This window comes from Ctenocephalides felis, unplaced genomic scaffold (genome assembly GCF_003426905.1).
Source record: "Ctenocephalides felis isolate EL2017-DRISC unplaced genomic scaffold, ASM342690v1 CF-g0.4_SCAFFOLD_00845, whole genome shotgun sequence".
In the NCBI taxonomy this organism is placed as follows: Eukaryota; Metazoa; Arthropoda; class Insecta; order Siphonaptera; family Pulicidae; genus Ctenocephalides; species Ctenocephalides felis.
Genome location: NW_020536999.1, coordinates 48,135,488 through 48,154,523, shown reverse-complemented (window position 1 = coordinate 48,154,523; position 19,036 = coordinate 48,135,488). Strand labels below are relative to the sequence as shown.

The window sequence follows — 19,036 nt, the reverse complement described above, 5'->3', positions numbered from 1 at the left end:
ATTTATATCTTTATTGTTCTTTACATTTATTCTGTTGTATATATTTATATCTATATGAGGAATGACACATTTTAATAAGTTTTATTTATGAAGAGTTTTATTTATAAGTTATTTTTCAAAAACTTCAAAGTTTTTGAAAATTCCATTACAAATTTGAGTACAGAAACACTCAAATTCGAAAAATTAAGTATAGACTCCAATACACAGCAAAATAAGTTTTATTTTTAACACACACTATAAATTAACTTTGTGATATTTTTATCTCAACCCATCCCTAATCTTCTCCGGTAGCGCGTTCTCTATGATTCACATCAGCAAATTAAGTGTTTTCAAGACTTGTTCAGGATAATCCGAAGTTGAACTGTGTGGATCATCCTTGACATGTGACTTCTGAAGATCTACATAGATCTCGTACTTTGGGTGGGAGATCTATTCGGAAATGGTCACTAAGTCTGTTCTTCTAGGTCTGCATCTACTACTCCCTTTCGCCAGCTTTGCCCCTACCAAATACAGGTGTTGTTGGTTATCTTCGTATATAAGCAAGTGGATGGTAACGGTAAGGTATCAGTTCATACATTCTAGTTTGGACTATCTCAAAAATGAAGGTAAATAATAGAATTTTATTTTTGAGTTTTAATTAAAAACGCATATCTATTAACAAGTTAAGTGATTTTTAGAAAACATTGGTAATAATTGGTGAATCGAAGTGCTGTGCTGCCAAATATACGATATATTTGGAAATATCATTTGTCCCTCTAATTTATTTATATCTATACAAAATGCATCAGTATAAAAATGTATATTTTAACCGTTAACAGTTAAATGCAGTATTTTTAATAGATTGTAAATAATCTGTTGTTTTACTCCTGAAAAAGGCCGTTATGAATAATTTTTTAGCAAAAGCGTCAATAATAATTAAAAATTCATTCATAAAATATAAATATGTTATATCAAACCGAATTTTATTTTTGAGTAGTGAAAAATTAATTAGACAAAACAAATAAAAATTAAGAATTTACACAAATTTTTTTGAAAAGATCACAAAATTGTTTGTAATCAAATAAAGCATCACAAACAATTCAAGCTTTCAAAGAAGTTTGTGCAAATTAGTAATTCTTATTTGTTTTGTCTATTAATTAAAATTAATTTATGTCTGGTCAAAAATAAAATTCGGTTTGATATAACATATTTGTATTTTATGGATGAATTTTTAACTATTATTGACGCTTTTGCTCAAAAATTATTCAAAACGAAATTTTTCAAGAGCAAAACATCAGATCATTTACAAATTATTAAAAAATACTGCATTTAACTGTTAATGGTTAAAATATACATTTTTATACTGATGCATTTTGTATAGACATTTTATAAACTTGTTAAAAAATATTTATACCAAAATCATTACCAAGTAGCTGTTAAAAAATTGTCGTCGTAATTTTAATTTTTTTTATGTTTAATTAATTTATGTCTGTTCAAAATTAAAATTTGATGTGAATGCTATACTTTTTGTCTTTTATAAAATGAATTTCTAATTTTAATTTACGTGTTAGGAAAAAAATAATAGGAAAAGCATATGATCTGCTTCATTTATTTACAATTCATTAAAAATACATATTTGCATTTTACTGTTTTCAAATATACTTGACACATTTTATAGAAACATCTTGTAAATTTGTTGCTCACAAAATATTTATAACAAACTCGTTACAAATTAGCTTTTAAAGAAATTTGTGCTAAATTGTATTTTTTTTTTGTTTAATTAATCCATGTATGTTCAAAATTAAAATTCGATATGATATTCTTACTTTTTGTCTTTTATATATGAATTTCTAATTTTAATTTACGCGTTAGGAAAAAACAATAGAAAAGGCATATGATCCGCTTCATTTATTTACAATTTATTAAAAATACATATTTGCATTTACATACATAAATACACATTTTGTAGAGACATCTTATAAATTTGTTGCTTACAAGATATATATCACAAAATCTTTATAACAAATTCATTACAAATTGGATTTTAAAGAAATTTGTGCTAAATTGTAATTTTTATTTCTTTTGTTTAATTAAATTGCCTGGTCAAAATAAAAAATCGATATGATATGCTATACTTTTTGTCTTTTATAAAAGAATTTCTAATTCTAATTTACGCGTAATCTCAAAATTTATTTCAAACGAAGATATGATACACACTTATTTACAATTTAGAAAAAATACATATTTCACTGTTTTGAAATATACATGATACATTTTGTAGAGAAATTTCATAAATTTGTTGCTCACAAAATAGATATCACAAAATCTTTATAACAAACTCGTTACAAATTAGCTTTTGAAGATTTTTTTTTAACTCTGTTTTAAGATATTTGTGCTAATTTGTAATTTTCATTCCTTTTGTTTAATTAAATTATGTCTGGTCAAAATTCAAATTAGGTTCAATTTAATATACTTCTTGTCTTTTATGGATCGATTTCCAATTTTTATTTTTGCTTCTACTCAGAAATTATTCAATACGACAATTTTCCTGAGCAAAACATTAGGAAGAGCATATGGTCTCTCTTCATTTGTATACCTAAAAATTATTAAAAATACATACATGCATTTCACTGTTTTACAAAACACATTTTTGAACCGAAATTTTTTACAGACTTAAAATTATGAACTTCTTCGCAAAATAGGTTTTACAAAACAAAACAGTTTATCTAACTAATTTATTTAGCAACGATTTATAACAAAATGAATTTATTTATTTTTATTTGCATAGTTTTATTGTCAATCAAAATAATATACATTTTTTAATACAATGTGCTGTAATGTTAATGCATTTAAGAGATTATCTCCTATGAGATATCTCTCTTTTTTTTGGCATTTTATTTAGATCGTAAGACCATTTTTTCTTCAATCTTCGTGTGGGATATTCCTCGCTTAATTTTTTTAAATATATGTTTGGGTGACCTGGTAGTTTTTCGTGGTATTTTTTGCTGCTTTCTTTTATCATTTCATTAATAGTTTTTATTTTTAGGTCTTTATGTAGGGTGTCATTTGTAACATACCAGGGTGCGTTCACAATGGATCTTAAAATTTTCGATTGCGCTGCTTGTATTTTTTTATATTTGAATTGCTTGCGCGCGCCCATAGCTCAATGCCGTAGGTCCAGATTGGGATCATTATAGTTTTATATAAAAGGTGTTTGTTTTCATAGCACATATTTGAACTCCTGCTAATTAGCCAATACAACTCTTTGAACTTCTTCTCCATCTATTTTGAACATTTTGATGTGAATAACAAAATTAAAAAATTAAATTTTAACACAATCGTGACCTATATTATATATTTGTTTATGATATTTTATTTCAGCATTGAACTACTAAAAATATATTTCAAATTTCAATATTTAATATTAAATGCCTGACATAAATTTTGACAAACATCATTTTTTTAACTAATAATAATTCATTTATCAATATTAATTAATTTATTTAATTAAAATAATAATTAATTTATTATTATTTCAATATCCTTTCCCAGGTTTTCGTTTGCTTACTGGCGTTGGCCGCCGTGGCTAGCGCAGGCTACATTAGCTCTGGCTGGTCCAGCGGAGGAGGCGGCGGCGGCTGGTCCGGCGGCGGCGGAGGCGGCGGCTGGAAAAGCGGAGGAGGATGGTCCAGCGGCGGACTCAGTGGATGGTCCGGCGGTGGCGGTGGTGGATGGAAGAGCGGAGGTGGCGGTGGATGGTCTAGTGGCGGAGGAGGTGGTGGATGGAAAAGCGGTGGCGGAGGGGGATGGTCCGGCGGCGGACTCGGTGGATGGTCCGGCGGCGGCGGCGGAGGAGGATGGAAATCAGGCGGAGGCGGCGGTTAGTAAAAAAAAATTAATATTTGGTAGGCAAGAATCAAAGCTATGGAATTTAAGTAATGATGTAACTTAGTGTTATATAATTGCTTCATATTTAAAAACGTATAGAATAGCATAAAAAAACAAAGTTGAATGTCGTTGATTAATAACGTATTATGTTTGTTACCAAGAATTTTTAATTTGTTTAAAAGATTTTTTGAAGAGTACATGGTAGCAGGAGCTTGCATGACAAATTCGGGCACAGTACTCTGTGAATTGACGTATTTTAGATGACCACGAGTACCAATTATTTTTTTTTATTTCATTTTATTTTAGCAATCAGAAATACAAAAATAATTGACCTAAACTGTACATTTAAATAAGTATGATATTATATAAGATAATCCAGTGATATATCTTACTTAGTTTACATAAAATCTGCAACTATTGGGTTTGGGTGGGTCTCTAATTTATTCCTATCGATTAAGGCACATTCTTGTATTGTTTGCCGAACTGTTAACATTTTCAGCTCACATGGTGCGTTTAGAATTGATCTTAGAATTTTATTTTGCATTCTTTCTATTATTGCAATATTTTATTTTGAAGCAGTGCTCCATAACTCTACGCCACACATCCAAATTGGTTTCATTACACACTTATACAATAGTAATTTGTTTTCTGCAGATAATTTAGAATTTCGGTTTATTAGCCAATATAATTCTTTCATTTTCTGTTTAATTTGATTCTTTTTTTTAATATGATGTCTCCATGTTAATTTCTTATCTAGATACATACCCAAATATACAAGTACCAATTAATAAAAATGTTTTGAGTCAATAAAAATGAATTAGTGAAGTACTCACATGAAAAATATAAAGAAATAAATTCACTTAATTTGAACTAAAATATTTGCCACTTTGTAGTTTTATATATTAATTTTCACTAAAATGTATTTACTAAAATAATAAAGAGTACTTTCATCATTGACTGAAGATGAAAAAAATTACGAGTTGAAATTAAACTTGCAAACGTTTCAAGCCTTGATTCGACTTATTTTCAATATTTTACCACATTGCAAATAATCAATATAAATTAAAATTTAGAAAACTTTTCAAATTGCAACGATAGAGTTTCGAAATTGTCCAAAAGTCGTGGTCCAATATCCCATACTTAAAGAATTTTTTATGGTTCAATCGTTCGTAGGTTTGTTACATTTATAAATTACCCAGTTATTTTGTTTGTTTATAAATTACATGATTACATTGTAAATTTGACAAGTTTTAAATTCTATTTTTATTTTATCAATTTCAGGCGGCTGGTCCGGCGGCGGTGGTAGCGGTGGTACGTAGCATTTTATATTATTTTATATAGTTAAAAAAGTTTAAAATGCTTTTAAAAGATGAAAAATTAATACATATATGTAAATAAATCTAAAATGTAAATTTGAATGTGTTTAATTTTTGCAGGTGGTGTTAAAATCATCAAAATCATAACCACCGGAGGCGGCGGTAGTGGCTACGGAGGCGGCGGCTGGAGCAGCGGCGGTGGTGGAGGCGGATGGAAGTCAGGCGGAGGCGGAGGCGGTTGGTCAAGCGGTAATATTACATAATAAATGATGATACTGACTTTGTTTTTTTTATTAATTATACTACACTATATGCATAAAATGATAATAATATTTAGATAAATCATAATAAATTTGCGAAATAAGTAACAATAACCAAAACTCTATACCTCATACTTAAGACGTTATTGCAATCAACTGCTAAAAAGTAGAAAATCAGATTTTTTATATAAGAAATTTTTTACGAAGTAATAAAAATGTTACGAGTCAATAAAAATGAATTGATGAAGATGTTAAATACATAAAAAATATATAAAAGTAAATAAACTTAATTTGAACTAAAATATTTACTAGTTTGTAATTGTATATATTAATTTTTAGGCGGAGGCGGCGGTGGATGGAAATCAGGAGGAGGAGGCGGAGGTAAGCTTTATACATTTTATAAATAAAAATCAGTATCACAACTTTACCATAACATAAATTAAATTAAATATAAATTTTAAACATATTGCTCATTTTTAACATATTTATAACGTTTTTATCATTATTAACAATAATCATTTTTTGTCATCAATCCTAAATTAAATCAATCAATCAATGTCTATTAAACTTTCTAACAATTTGTTTCTTTTATTACAGGTGGCTGGTGGTAATAATTGAAAAAAGTACCATCAGTTCAACCGCGAGCCCACTGTAAATTTTGTAAAAATTCTTCATTTGTAAATATTTGTTTAGTGAAATAGTGAGAACACAGTATTCTACATTTTATATTGGATATAAAATTATTTTTAAATAAATTATTTACAAAATTTATATTGTCTGTTTTTATTATAAAAAGAATTTATTTTTACTTCAAATATTAGATATTATTGATAAATATAAGATGGTAACCTAAAAATCTCCTCAATTTTTTTTTCAGTCGCAATTAACAAGAATAAGTTTGAATAATGTATTGAGGTGATTTGATACCAGTGCAATTATACTGTTATAGATTAATAAAACTTTTATACATATTTTTAATGTCGTAATCATGATAATAACAGTTATTAAAAGTTTTCGTGCAGTCGTAAGGTTTTGTAAGATATAAACTTTTGACGCCCAATCAGTTTGTAATTGAAAAAAAAGGTTCTAAAACATTTTTGCAACTTAAATTAATTATTCTAAAATGAAATTGAGTAAATTAATCAACTAAAAATAAAATTAATTAGTAGTACTATAATAACTTTTACATTTGTAGGTTTTATCTTCATTTTAATTCCATAATATGGGTATAAGTATATGCAGAAATAAAAGAATATACTTAATGAACAAATAAAATGTATTAAGAAGTTATACAACTGCTGCATTCAAAATGAACAATATATTCGTTCAAGTTAAACAATTTTAGTTATAATGATTATATTTTTGAATAATAATAATTATAAGCGTTACAAATGACCATGAGAATTTGATATGTTACTACATTTTTCTCTAAATATATCACTAAAACTAGTGGGGCGCATGGCATCGTGCCTTAAAACAAATTGCTGGAACTTCCCGTACCAAAAAAAAATTTTTTTAAAAAGATTAACATTTTTGAAAAAAAATTACTGTAAAAAAATTAGATTTTTGAGAAACTATAAATTTTCGACAAATGAAACTATAAATTTTTGATCAATACGAATCTAATGTTCTTTGAATTATTCAAATCGCTTCATCCGTGTTTCCGAAATCGTCGACAAAAATTTGTATCCGCACACACACACATACATCCATTTTTTCTAAGGTATGCCAAAATGTTCAGAAGGCTTTGAAACGTAAAGATATATAAAAATTTTTATTTTCTATTTTTTGCGATTACTATAACTTGCCCTACGGGAAGTTAATAATAATTATTATAGACATTACAAATGAGAATTTGATATGTTACAGAATACTTCATTTTTTGTGTAAATATATTACTAAAATGAATAAATAAAATGGTTTATGCATGAAAAAGCCATCCCTTATATCACTCATCAAGAAAACAAACTAAAAAATATTCTGTTATAAACTTTAAATATTTTTAAACTTTATATTAGGTTCAGGTAGATGCAAAATAGAACATAAATTATATTCTAACAAATGTTCTGTTGCAGAATTTATAAGACTTTTAATCGATCTCGATGAACTTTCTTTTCAGGTTCACAATTTTGGCTTAAATGTATCAATTTAAATTTTAAGGGACCATAATTTCGATAGTTCCTTGAATAAATAAATACACATGTATCAATTAAACAATAAAAGAAATAAAACGGTTCAGTTTGAGAACCTTTGATTTGAGTAAAAAGCCGTCATATTGCATACTGAATATGTTGTCACAATTCTTCTATCTTCTACATAAGTTGCATATCAATACTTCACCATGTTGACCGACGTAGTAAAACTCGAATTAACTATTTGGAATGCATATTTATTTTGGCCAAAAACAACTAATATTTTCAAACTATATCTTTACAATTTTGGCACATTCATCATGCTTATTTTAAATGTCTGTGTATACATAACAACTATGGGAATAAGCGCAATGCAAACCAGTAATTTGGACGAATTAGCCGAATCTTTGTTTATGCTTCTGACACTAATTGCAATGATTCCTAAATATCTGACAATTATTGGCAAACGCAAAGAAATCCAAAAATTGATTGTTCTTCTGGATTCAGACAGCTTGATTCAAGATGGTGATGATGATGTCAAGAAAATGTTGAATGATAGCATAAAAATTGGAAAACTTAATACCAGATTTTTTCTTTCTGTATCACTATCTACTGTTGTTCTGATTTATGCATTACCATTCATGGATATAACTCAAAGAAGGTTGCCATTGCCTGCTTACTATGGAGTCGATCATACATTGTTTCCTTGGTAAAGTATCAATATTATTTAAACAATAGAAAATTATGAATTTAGAAATATTATATTAGAATTTTTGAAGGAGGAAATAAAAGTTCATAATTTTTCTTCTGAAACATAATAATGATTAAAAATCTTTTAAAATCTATTGGTGTACAATTGCATTCCTTCTATTATTAAACCAAAGTGATACACATAATTATATTATAACTAATTTTTTAAAAAATACCATTTTTTGTTTTTAATGATAACCTTATTCATTAGCATAAATTTTTTCGATCTATTAATATAATTTTTCTGCAGGTTTGAAATTTTGTACCTTTATCAAACTCTTGGGATGACTGTTCACTGCATGATGAACGTAACAATGGATTCTTTTGCTTGTGGAATTTTGGCAGTTGCTGGAGGACAATTGGACGTCCTGGCTCACCAAATGCGCCAACTTGGTACTACCAATTCCAATATTAAGGAGGAGCACGTGAAAATTGAAAAATGTGTCAACTTACATCTGGTGATAGACAGGTAATCATGTATACAGTTTGTTGGCATATCTGCAAATCAGAAATAAAATTTTGCAATTTTTTTTTCAAAATATGAACTTAAGGTAAATAAGTATTTACGAATAGCTATCGATAAAGAGATTTTTTGCATATTTAAAATTTCAACCAAAATCAAAGAACAAAATCTAAGTTAGCAAATATATACTATTTTATACCAATATTCTAATATCCACACAACTTCTCAAACCAACAAATGTGAAATTACAAATTTTCCATATTTTATTGATATATTTTAATATAAATTATTATTATTTATTATTATTTTTCAGAATGCTCAAAAATGTTGAAAGCATTTTTAGAGTATCATGGTTTGTTCAATTTCTACTAAGTGGTGTAGTCATTTGCATTACTGGTTTTCAAATGTCTACGGTAAAATTTTATGACCTAATACCTAATAATTCCAAATTTAATTTATAAAAATTTATTATTATTTTACAGATATCGCCACTCAAAAATCCAACGAAATTCTTCATGCTTTTATGTTACCAGGTTGCCATGACGTTCATGGTCTTCATGTCTTGTAGATTTGGAAATGAAATTATACTAAAGGTAAAAAAGAATTTGGTCAAATTGTATTTTCAAATAGGGTTAAAATTATGATTTAAAATTATTTTGCATTATTGTTTTTAGAGTTTGAATTTGCGCGATGCTGCTTTTTCTTGCAACTGGCCAGATTTAGATCAGGATTTTCGAAAGAAAATAATAATATTTATGGAAAGCACTAAGAGACCTATAAAGTTATATGCAGGAAAAATGCTGGAACTTAGTTTGGGCACATTCACATCGGTGAGTAATAAATAGTTTGTATGTATGAAAATAAATAAATATCTTATTAATTTAATATTGCAGGTTATTAATTCCTCATACAGATATTATGCAGTTCTAAATCATATGAAGAGTTTAGAAAATTATTTGGAATAATTTTTGGTCTATGAACTTTGAAAATATGTTTAAACCATTACCTTTAAATAATTAAAGTTAATGGTTAGTTAGTATGTATACTATATTATATAAACTATAACTATAACTATATAAAGCAATAATAATTTAAATGTATCGCTATAGAATATTTATATAGAAATAGTTTTAAATGATAATGCGTCGAAATTATATATAGATAATAGTTATATTACATTATAAGTTTTAAATACTATATGTGTCTAATTATTCAGCTATAAATATATCATATTAAATGCAAAAATATTAATAATAACTTACTAGGAAACTACCTAATACCTGGTCGCTATGCAGAATTTTATTTTAAGTTATTTTTAATATTTTTGTACTTATCAATGAAATTTAGATAACAACGTTATCATGAGTAGGTACTATAAAAATACTTTCATCCAATATTAAGAAATCATTTGTGTCATTATTTAAACACCTTTAGGTGATAATTTATGTTATAAATTATAAGCATTCTGCAATCAAAGGATTTAATCATAAAATGTTGTAATATCATTAGCAAAAACTAAAACAATGAATTTTCTAATGTTAAAAACTGTCTATGATCTCTTAAATACTCTAATTATCTTTAATTTATAACTTGCACACTTAAACATGAAATTATATTGTATCATTGCCGTGGGCGTAAAGTAAATAAATAAATAAATGAATGAATAAATTTAAAACTTGATCTAAATTTTTATCTTTTGGTTGAGTTTATGTCGGTAAAGGTACGAACAAATAATTATATAAATCAAGCAATGCTAAAGAATTAGTTTCAATTAGAAATTTATGTTAGTATCAAGCTTATTCACACAGGGTGCACCTATTAAATAGGTGCACCCTACTATTATTAATAAAAATTTATATATTTATTTATAAATTATTTATTATTTATAGTTCATATATTAATTGAAAAATACTATATACTATTTCATTATAATTAGCAATATATATATTATATAAATAAGATAGTTATCTTTCGCACGTCTTATTTTTAAATTGTCTACAATTGTAGCTAAATGTTCTTTATTGTATAGATTGCAATAAAAAATAAAACAAAAAATATAATAATAATAAATAAATAAATATCAATAATAATTTACTAAATTAAATGAAATTTCTACTCAGTGCGTTCATATAAATATTTTCAGTCTCTATGAAACAATGAATTTTTTAACTTTCCGTATTCAAATTCAAAAAACATTTTACTTGTATTAACAAGATATGTCTAGCGGTTTCGGAAATCTAGTAAAAAAGTAAAAAATAATGCCATTTGGCGGTCAAAAATGATCATTAGACTTATGCACATCAAATTATCAGATATTTTATGAAAATTTTAACAATAAGTATAAATTTTGTTTACATTCCTATGGATTCCGTGCCAGTGTTTATCCGTTAGACGACGCGGCGCTTCGATATTTCGTCTCCATGCAGTTAAAGCAGTACGATTGCTTTGAAAAAAAGTTCAGAATTTCCAAAATATTTCAAAACAAATTTTTCTTCAAAAAGTCTTTTTTTTCAATAAAAAGTAAATTTTTGTCAAAAATTTATAGTTTCTCAAAAATTTAATTTTTTCAGAGTAAATGTTTTTCAAATATGTTAATCTTTTTTAAAAAAAAAATTGGTACGGGAAGTTCCAGCAAATTGTCTTAAGGCACGATGCCATGCGCCTCACAAGTTTTTATTTTGGGCTTCATTCTCTTTGGCTCCGAAACCATTGAGTATAACATGCGTTCAACCTAGGTTCGCCGTAGCTGATACGGTTGCGCCTCTTGTCGTATGTTAATAAGTCGGAGATTGCGGGTTCGAATCCTCTGAAGACCCAAAAATTTCTGCGAAATATTATTAAATGCTTGCTATGATGCTATCCATGGGTAATTTGCGACTGAGACATGTCTCTGACGATAAACTATAATGGACTGAGCGAGTTTAATTTTTATAATTTTTGAGACTTATTTGCTCGATTTTGAATATTTTTATTATGTATGATTATAATTACTGAAAAAACAAATTGTCTCAAACAAATGACAAAACTAGTGGGGTGTATGGCATCGTGCCTTAAGGCAAATTGCTGGAACTTCCCGTACCGTAACGAAATGTTCGAGGAATATTAAATGCTTTCAAATAGACTATTATAAATAAATACGGTAACATTGTCTAATATTTATAAGAATTATATATTGTATAATTATTTGTTTAAAGTATATTAGAACTTTAGGCAGAATTAAAATAAAATTTTATTTGAAAAAAAATGAAAAAAAAAATTTAAAACAAAAATTTGTTTTTCTAAAATCAATTATTTTGTTAAAACAAGCAGAAAGTTCTTTCAATCATTTAAATCCGACGCTTAGTTCTTTCAAAAACTGCTATTTTTTGCACATTTAGCTCTGTATTATCGAAAGGGCTGGGCCTGCTTTTGCCAAAATCTAATCATCTCTTCTCCCAATCATTACAAATTGAATGTTTTTTAGATCATTCAAATCGGATGCTCTGTTTTCTCAAAAACTCGATGCTGGATCTTCCTTTACCAAAAACTAATCAGCTCATCTCCCTATCAATAGGAATCGAATGTTTTTTAACCATTCAAATCGGTTTTTTAACCATTCAAATCGATCCGTGCGCCCGAAAACGTGACTGGAAAATTGTATTCATACATACGTACACACACACACACATCCATTTTTTCTGAGGTATGCCAAATTGTTCAGAAACCTTCAAAACGTCGAGAAATGCAAAAATTTTCAATTTCGATTTTTGGATGATTACAATAACTTACCCTATGGGAAGTTAATACTATAACTTACCCTACGGGAAGTTAAAAAATTATATGATTATTAAGGAGAATACGAACTTATGACAATATGTGATTAAAGAATATAATAAATGCATTTAAGAAAATAATTATATTCTGTAATCACGCATTGTCGTAAGTATCATGAATAACAAATTAACAATAATACTTTTTTGAGTTCATTCTTCGAGTTCAATACAACACAAACATAACCAAGACTCATCAATATAGATTTCTTGAAGAATAATTTCAAAAAAATCCTTGTATTTAAATATTATTGTAATAATTTTGTAGTGTTATTTTAGACATTTTCTAACAGTTAACATTTGAATATGTAAAATTAATCTAGTACATAAGTAAGATGAAAAAATAAATAGTAAATTATAATTCTTTATCATTTTTAGTAATTGTTTTTCTATAATATATGTATATTGTTTTTTAAGAAAAATACTGTGTTTCTTCAGGTTTTCTGTAAAGTATGCATAAGGTATATTAGATAATATAATAATATAATATAATAAATATGTTATTATGAATAAAAAAAGGCAAAAATACACAATAATATATATATATATATATATATATATATATATCAAATCAAATTTATTTAGTTATTTAATAACATTAAAACACTCATTTACAATTTTTATATATTTTTTTATTTATTTATTTGATATAATTCATACATACTGTATCTCAGTCAGACAATTGTTCTGGCATGAGAGATCACAGCAATTATAACAAAAATAAAATCTAAATTTTATGTAACAGACTTACATTAAGACATATATTTTTACTTATTACTATTATACACACACACATATATTGTTTCTTCTTATATAAATTAAATTTTGGATGCAAAAAGTAAACCAAACCTGTTGACTAAATATAAAATATAATATATGTTGATATATAATTGTATGATATATAATTGTATAATAATAAATATTGCTTTTCTTCAACTTATGCATTTTATACTATATTTTTCAATATATTTTTTTATTTATAAACGTTTATGTGATTACTACTTATTTATTTGTGTATTAATAATCATGTAATATATTATTAAAGGTAATGTACTATATATTATCAATTATACAACTAAATTTAATTGTAATTTTTTAGTATAATATTCTTTAACATTTTCAAATTCCGCGCCAATATAAACCGTGTGAAGTTGTAAGCATAAGCAGTAAATCAGAACAAAAGATAAATTGTAATGAGAATGCAAACTTCAAATTGAATGCTGTTAATATATTTAACTATTGATAGAGCAATATAAACCGTATTTTTCGAAGTTTTAAATATAATATATTGCAATAAATATATGTTTTAAATTTAAACATTCAAATAAGGCGCCATTACCGCCCATCCTATGTTCTAGCGCCTCTACCGACTAATAATACAACTATACTAAAGAAGGTTTCCAGAATTATATACTACGTTCATTCTTTTCTTCCGACATCAGCGTTGACTAGTCGACTCCATTACAAGTGCATGGCCAAACATTAAATTGCTTGAAAAGCTTAAGTAATCAAGGAGAATGAGAGCTAAGGTTAGTGAAATTAATTTTCTTTATATTTATATTGTGAGGTGTATGTATTTTTTTTATAATCCGTGTTGAAATTTGAGGTTTTGGGCACGGATGAAATCGCCATGGAACGCGTGGTATTTTAATTGTTCGTAGAGTTTAACGTGAGCATTAATAGCTTCATGCTATTTATTATTTATGTACAAACTGCGTTTTACTTCTATTTGATAATGGTTTAGTTGAATTATTCGTACTTCGAAATTTATTTTCAACGTGGTTTGTGATTAGGTTATGTTCGGAAACAATATGTGTACGTGTAGTTCAATCAGATAATACTTCATAAGGATAAATAATTCAATTTCAATTAAAATTGTTGCATTTTTTAAACATATTCTATAAAAAATTCTGTGTAGTGTATTTTTGTAAACGCCATGTTCTCTATTGAATACTTTTTATAAAAGATTATTTGTAGTTGATTTCTAAACTATAATTTTATTTTTCAGTGGCGTAAGAAGAGAATGCGCAGGCTAAAGCGTAAACGCAGGAAGATGCGTGCACGTTCCAAATAAGCTAACAATATAAAATGTAAGTACATACAATTAAATCCCATCAGTCTTGATCATTTAGTGACCTTTTCGAGATCAGTTTACTCATCTTTTCTCATAAGACTTCTCCCGATCCCTTTGTATGAAAATTTGTAGCAAATTGATTTAATGCTTCATCTTTTCCTGCGGAGGGAGATTAAAGTGGCAATTTCCACCTGCATAGCTATGTAGCTGATGGCAGAACTAAGGTTGCCAGACACTTTGTATATATAATTAATATTTCATTAGCTTAGTTTACTGTTACTATTTCTAGATTTTAATCTATTTTCTTTTTGTTTCAGGGTGCGCTTCTGAATGAAGATATGCTACTTGTATTGTTGACTTTAATATTAAATAAATAAGCTCATTAAAAACCCAACTTGGTTGTTTGAATTTCAACTTTCAGGATATGTATTACAAAATCAATTATTTAAATGTGCATATTTTGTTAACTCATAACTTTTGTTAAAATGAAGTATTTCATTACTTCATATTTCATTACTATTAGTAATGATAATTCTTTTAATGATAACCGAACAATTAACTTGATCATTAAGGGATCACAATCTTTAACAAATCTTTGTGGCAGGTTAATACAATTCTTCAGTTTTTGTTAAGTCGTTAAAGATTTTAAGTTTCAAGTTGCATTAAACTAGTAAACTGATACCTTGCATCGTAGTCAACATGCATCCTTCTGTAGTAAGTTTTATCAAGTAATTTCAAAATTGAATCAAATTTTGAAAATGATGCAGACATTTTTCTGAAAAAGCTGATAGTTTAAATTTGTTTAATATACAGAACACACATGGTAAAATAAAAAGTATATATGTGACACATAAGTTTTTTAATTTTGGTCGGATTTTCTGGAGAAAAAGTAAGATCTTAAATAATATGGTGGGTTGTGTCTAATTAATGTGCAACTCATTTTCGATTATTTATTTATTCAATCAATAAAAATTCGATTAACTCATATGTTGAGCGATTCATTAAATTTTTCAATAAATTCATAAGTTAAAATGTTTAATGAAACACAATAATATTTGCTGTTTCTTAAAGATCTTTTCTAAATATTTTTGACTTGTGTACTTAGCATTATTTTAAAAATGGCTCAACTTGTTTAATCGTGTCAAATCATATATAACTTCAATAAAATCTACATGACTCCGTAGACTTTTTAAAATGATTGAATTATTTATCCCAAAATTATTTTGGATGCATTTTAAAAACTATATAAAAATTTGTTTTATATACAGAACACACATGATAAAATAAAAAGTATATATATGACACATAAATGTTTTTTAATTTTGGTCGGATTTTCTGGAGAAAAAGTAAAATCTTGAATAAATATGGTGGGTTGTGTCTAATTAACTAGAGAGTTTGTAGTTATTATTCGTATAGTTTACAGTAGAACAACTAATTTTCAATTCTTTCTTATTATTCTTTTAATAACTGTAATTCTATAATTTTCTCATTTAAAATTGTTATATTATATGTGATATATTAGTGTGTAGTAAATTTATTTATTAAAAATATATATAAATTCTTTAATCATTTTAATAAATTTGGTGGTTTAAGTAATGACTTGGGTAATTTTATTCTTTAAAAATATTATTGCTGTCAATTATTTGTTTAACTTATTTTAGATTTATAGAATAATTTAAGAAGTAAATGAACTTTTTTATATATTAAAAAAATTGAATATTATTTATTGTATCAAAATATTATTTATAAGTCAAATGTAAACTTTCAACAATTGGCATTCTTTAAGTGCTCATTCAAGCTAAAGTTATATATATATACCCAGTAAACACGCGATGTGATCTTCTATAATATCGACATCGTTATTATAATGCAGTTATCGAATCTACGCCACAAGAGGATTTTAAACTTGCGTGCGCTTGTGTGTGTTACAATACACGCAAAGCTCGCATTGAGTGACATAAACACGCGCTGTCGGGGGTAATGACATCGTTGCATTTCATGTGAGATACATGTTGTGCGCTGGTGTGTGTTAGCACACATGCAAAGCATAATCAATGACGTCACACGGCGTGAAGCAAACGCGTCGTGCGCTGCGTTGTGTGCGTTGTGTGCGTTGTGTGCTGGTGTGTGACCATACAAAGAAAGCTTTACATCAGCGCGCTGTGGCCACTGGCTGAACCGACTCAAGCGGGTTGACTGTTCCTTTGACGAAAGCTATCCTAACCGCGTACAAAATGGCGCAATATGTCAGGAATTTGTCATGTATCAAGTTATATTTTCTTTGTATAATAATTACATTCGTTTAGTTAAGCAACTTGTTTATAGTGATAATTGTTGAAAAGTGTAGAAAAATGACACCGTAAGTATATCATATATTATTTATATAGATATGTAATTACTTCACGATTTTGAATTCCATTTAGTGCATTATATCCTGGGATGAAGAAACGTTATTTTATGTCGATTTCTTTAGATGACAAAGGAGGTAACCAAATAGCATATATTACAAAATCTGAGGACAATAATAGGGATCGTTTAGCAAGGTTAAAATAATTATTTTACCACATTAGGACATTAACATATCCATGTGTTTGACATAACCTCACTTCTTAAATCTCTTAAATTAGTCGGTGGAGAAGTGGCTCGAGGATGATTGTCTGAATATGTAAGTCACTATAAATATAATAACTATAAAAATATATATAAACTGCAAACACGTATGCCATGTTCATATTTATTTCAGAAGTCGTACAAAATTGGAATGAAACGGTGAACAATATACAGATCTTTAGACAGGCTTAAATAATGTATGTGTAGGAGCAACTTGAAGATGATGGAGATTTATCTTCTTAATATGTAAGTTGATTCATATATAGTTGCTGTATATACATTATTTGGTAACAAATACATTATATTTATAATTGTTTTAGAAAACCTCTAAAATTGGGAACAGTATGTCATGTATGCATGAACTTGATGTACCCTAGCAATTGATGTATAATGAACTGGAGATAGAATGAATTCAATCAGGTTAAAAAAAATGTATGTGCAAAAGCGACTCGAAGACGATTTAGATTTGTCTCCTGAATATGTAAGTTGCTACACATATGGAGTGGTATATATATTATTAGATTCAATAAAACACTTATGTTTCAAATTGTTTTAGAAAACTTCCAAGAAGTACATCATATATGAATATCCGTATCCTCGCATTTGATGTATCGAACTGGCGATGAATGAAATCAGTCAGTGTTAAAAATGTATGTGTAAAAGCGACTTTAAGATGATGGAGATTTGTACACTGAACATGTAGGTAGCTACACATATGGTAGCTGTATGTATATTATATATACATTATATACAGTAAATCACATGTTGAATTTGTTTTAGAAAACTTCCAAAAATTGGGGGCAGTATGTCATATGTGCATAATCTGGGATCTGGCATTTGATGCAATGAACTGGCGATAGAATGAAATAATGAAAAATAGGCAGGCTGTTTGATGTATAAGGAAGTGGCGATAGAATACTTATGCAACACTTCACACTTCACGCCCCAAAAATAGAATTACGTCATTAGATATACAACAATTTCATTAAATATACTGTTATTAATATGTTAAGATTGAATAATTTGTAAAAAGTTTTTAGTATAGTTCATGTTAAAATTTTATAATTTCAAAACTACAATTCTAATTTGTAATATTTAAATATTGTAAAATTTCTGATTATTCACGTAAATAAATGCTTATTCGTACAGAAAAGAATATTAATTGCATACGTCATCACTTTCAGGTGCTATTACGTCATAACTGAGTCGCCATTTTGTATGACGTCATGACCGAATCGTTTTCATTCGCAATGACGTCATGACTGGGGTTAACGCCTTACGTCAGACGGTCTTATCATAATAAACAAAACATATGGGTCAACGTCGATTTTCATGTATCACGAACGCCACGTGCGCCAGAGACCGAACCTCGATAGTTGTTCGATAGTTACATAAATTTGCGGCCGTATCCATTAATATCGAGGAAAATGAATATGGGAACCGCATGTCACACGACCTAAATAAAATATTGCCACGATGTTGTGGCCATATCGCGTGTTTACTGGGTATATATATATATATATATATATAATTTATATATATATAACAAAAAGAGGCCATAAAAGTTATTTTTAAGATTAAAATTATTCAAGTCATATACATAATTGTATGTTTACATAATTCAATGAAATCGATTCGTTTTTATTAAAATAGTCAAAATTGATCAAGTTTTTCTGTTCAAAATTATTGCCATCTTCATAAATATAATATTTATCATGTTTTCCTCAAGGTATTATGTTTTAATAAACAATAATT

General features: G+C 27.4%; 2 protein-coding genes and 2 long non-coding RNA genes across 4 annotated transcripts in view; all 4 read left to right on the top strand.

Moving 5' to 3' along the window:
- Positions 1-6,054, top strand: part of LOC113384613 (loricrin-like) — a 47,978-nt gene extending 41,924 nt beyond the window's left edge. Inside the window, exons 2-6 of the mRNA XM_026622364.1 lie at positions 3,532-3,859; positions 5,149-5,178; positions 5,304-5,432; positions 5,783-5,824; positions 6,041-6,054. Of these exons, the coding sequence (XP_026478149.1) occupies positions 3,532-3,859; positions 5,149-5,178; positions 5,304-5,432; positions 5,783-5,824; positions 6,041-6,054 (543 nt within the window). The remainder of the gene's footprint in view (positions 1-3,531; positions 3,860-5,148; positions 5,179-5,303; positions 5,433-5,782; positions 5,825-6,040) is intronic.
- Positions 6,055-7,931: 1,877 nt separating this feature from the next.
- On the top strand, positions 7,932-9,753 carry LOC113384602 (odorant receptor 2a-like). The gene is made up of 6 exons (XM_026622353.1): positions 7,932-8,284; positions 8,576-8,794; positions 9,102-9,201; positions 9,271-9,381; positions 9,463-9,618; positions 9,682-9,753. The coding sequence occupies exons 1-6, from the start codon at positions 7,932-7,934 to the stop codon at positions 9,751-9,753; spliced, it is 1,011 nt and encodes a 336-aa protein (XP_026478138.1).
- A 4,246-nt stretch (positions 9,754-13,999) lies between these two features.
- On the top strand, positions 14,000-15,065 carry LOC113363873. The gene is made up of 3 exons (XR_003365976.1): positions 14,000-14,126; positions 14,606-14,687; positions 14,989-15,065. It is a non-coding gene; the product is annotated as an uncharacterized LOC113363873 (long non-coding RNA).
- Positions 15,066-16,962: 1,897 nt separating this feature from the next.
- LOC113363920 lies at positions 16,963-17,871 on the top strand. The gene is made up of 5 exons (XR_003365985.1): positions 16,963-17,030; positions 17,095-17,336; positions 17,415-17,527; positions 17,602-17,762; positions 17,838-17,871. It is a non-coding gene; the product is annotated as an uncharacterized LOC113363920 (long non-coding RNA).
- The last annotated feature ends 1,165 nt before the right edge of the window (positions 17,872-19,036 follow it).

Bases quoted from the DNA above. Each gene is read 5' to 3' on its own strand.
- LOC113384602 (XM_026622353.1), top strand. From the start codon at position 7,932: ATGGGAATAAGCGCAATGCAAACCAGTAATTTGGACGAATTAGCCGAA. The intron at 9,202-9,270 runs GTAAAATTTTAT...ATTATTTTACAG, and splicing joins CTGGTTTTCAAATGTCTACG to ATATCGCCACTCAAAAATCC. The intron at 9,382-9,462 runs GTAAAAAAGAAT...TATTGTTTTTAG, and splicing joins GAAATGAAATTATACTAAAG to AGTTTGAATTTGCGCGATGC.